Source organism: Kogia breviceps, chromosome 5 (genome assembly GCF_026419965.1).
Source record: "Kogia breviceps isolate mKogBre1 chromosome 5, mKogBre1 haplotype 1, whole genome shotgun sequence".
Classification (NCBI taxonomy): Eukaryota; Metazoa; Chordata; class Mammalia; order Artiodactyla; family Physeteridae; genus Kogia; species Kogia breviceps.
The window spans coordinates 135,518,014-135,518,733 of NC_081314.1; the positions used below are offsets into that span (position 1 = coordinate 135,518,014).

Genomic DNA, 720 nt, shown 5'->3' on the forward strand with positions numbered 1-720 from the left:
ATGTCCTACTACCGCTGCTATGGAAACTTCTCCTCCCGCTCCCTTGGGGACCACCTGCGCTACTCAGGCTCCTCCTGGGGCTCTTCCTACCCCAGCAACCTGGTCTACAGCACTGACCGCTGCTCTCCCAGCTCCTGCCGTCTGGGCTCCTCTCTCCAGAGTGGCTGCTATAAGCCCATCAGGTGCCTTACATCCTGTGTTCTAACCAGTCCCTGCCAGACATCCTGCTACCGCCCAAGGACCACCAAGCGCTACAGTCCTTGCTGGACAACTTATGCTGGGTCTCTGGGCTCTCGGTCCAGCAGAGGTTGCTCCCTGGGCTATGGATCCAGAAGCTGCTACACACTGGGCTTTGGATCCCATGGCTTCAGACCCCTGGGTTATGAAGCCTATGCCTTCCCTTCGCTGCGCCATAGATCTGGGTTCTGCCTTCCATCCTACTTTGCCTCTAGGAGTTGCCAATCACTGTGTTAAGAGACCAGTCGGTGGATCTGCCTTCTACTGATCAGCTTGTGGAACATTCAGACGTGAGCAATGGGTCCAGCCTCTATGCAGCGCTTCTATCATCTTCATGATCTTCGGGAAGGTCAACTGTTCTTCACCTTTTTTCCATTCGTAAAATACTGACCAAAAAACTGTCTGCCACGTATACTGAACTTAATGATTAATTTTATGGAATAAATGAATGGAATTAGTAAAATGAATGAAATATATTACTAA

At 50.8% G+C, this 720-nt stretch overlaps 1 protein-coding gene across 1 annotated transcript; it reads left to right on the plus strand.

Moving 5' to 3' along the window:
• On the plus strand, nt 1-474 carry LOC131757211 (keratin-associated protein 13-2-like). The gene has a single exon (XM_059064497.1). It carries the CDS (start codon nt 1-3, stop codon nt 472-474), a length of 474 nt encoding a protein of 157 aa, XP_058920480.1.
• The last annotated feature ends 246 nt before the right edge of the window (nt 475-720 follow it).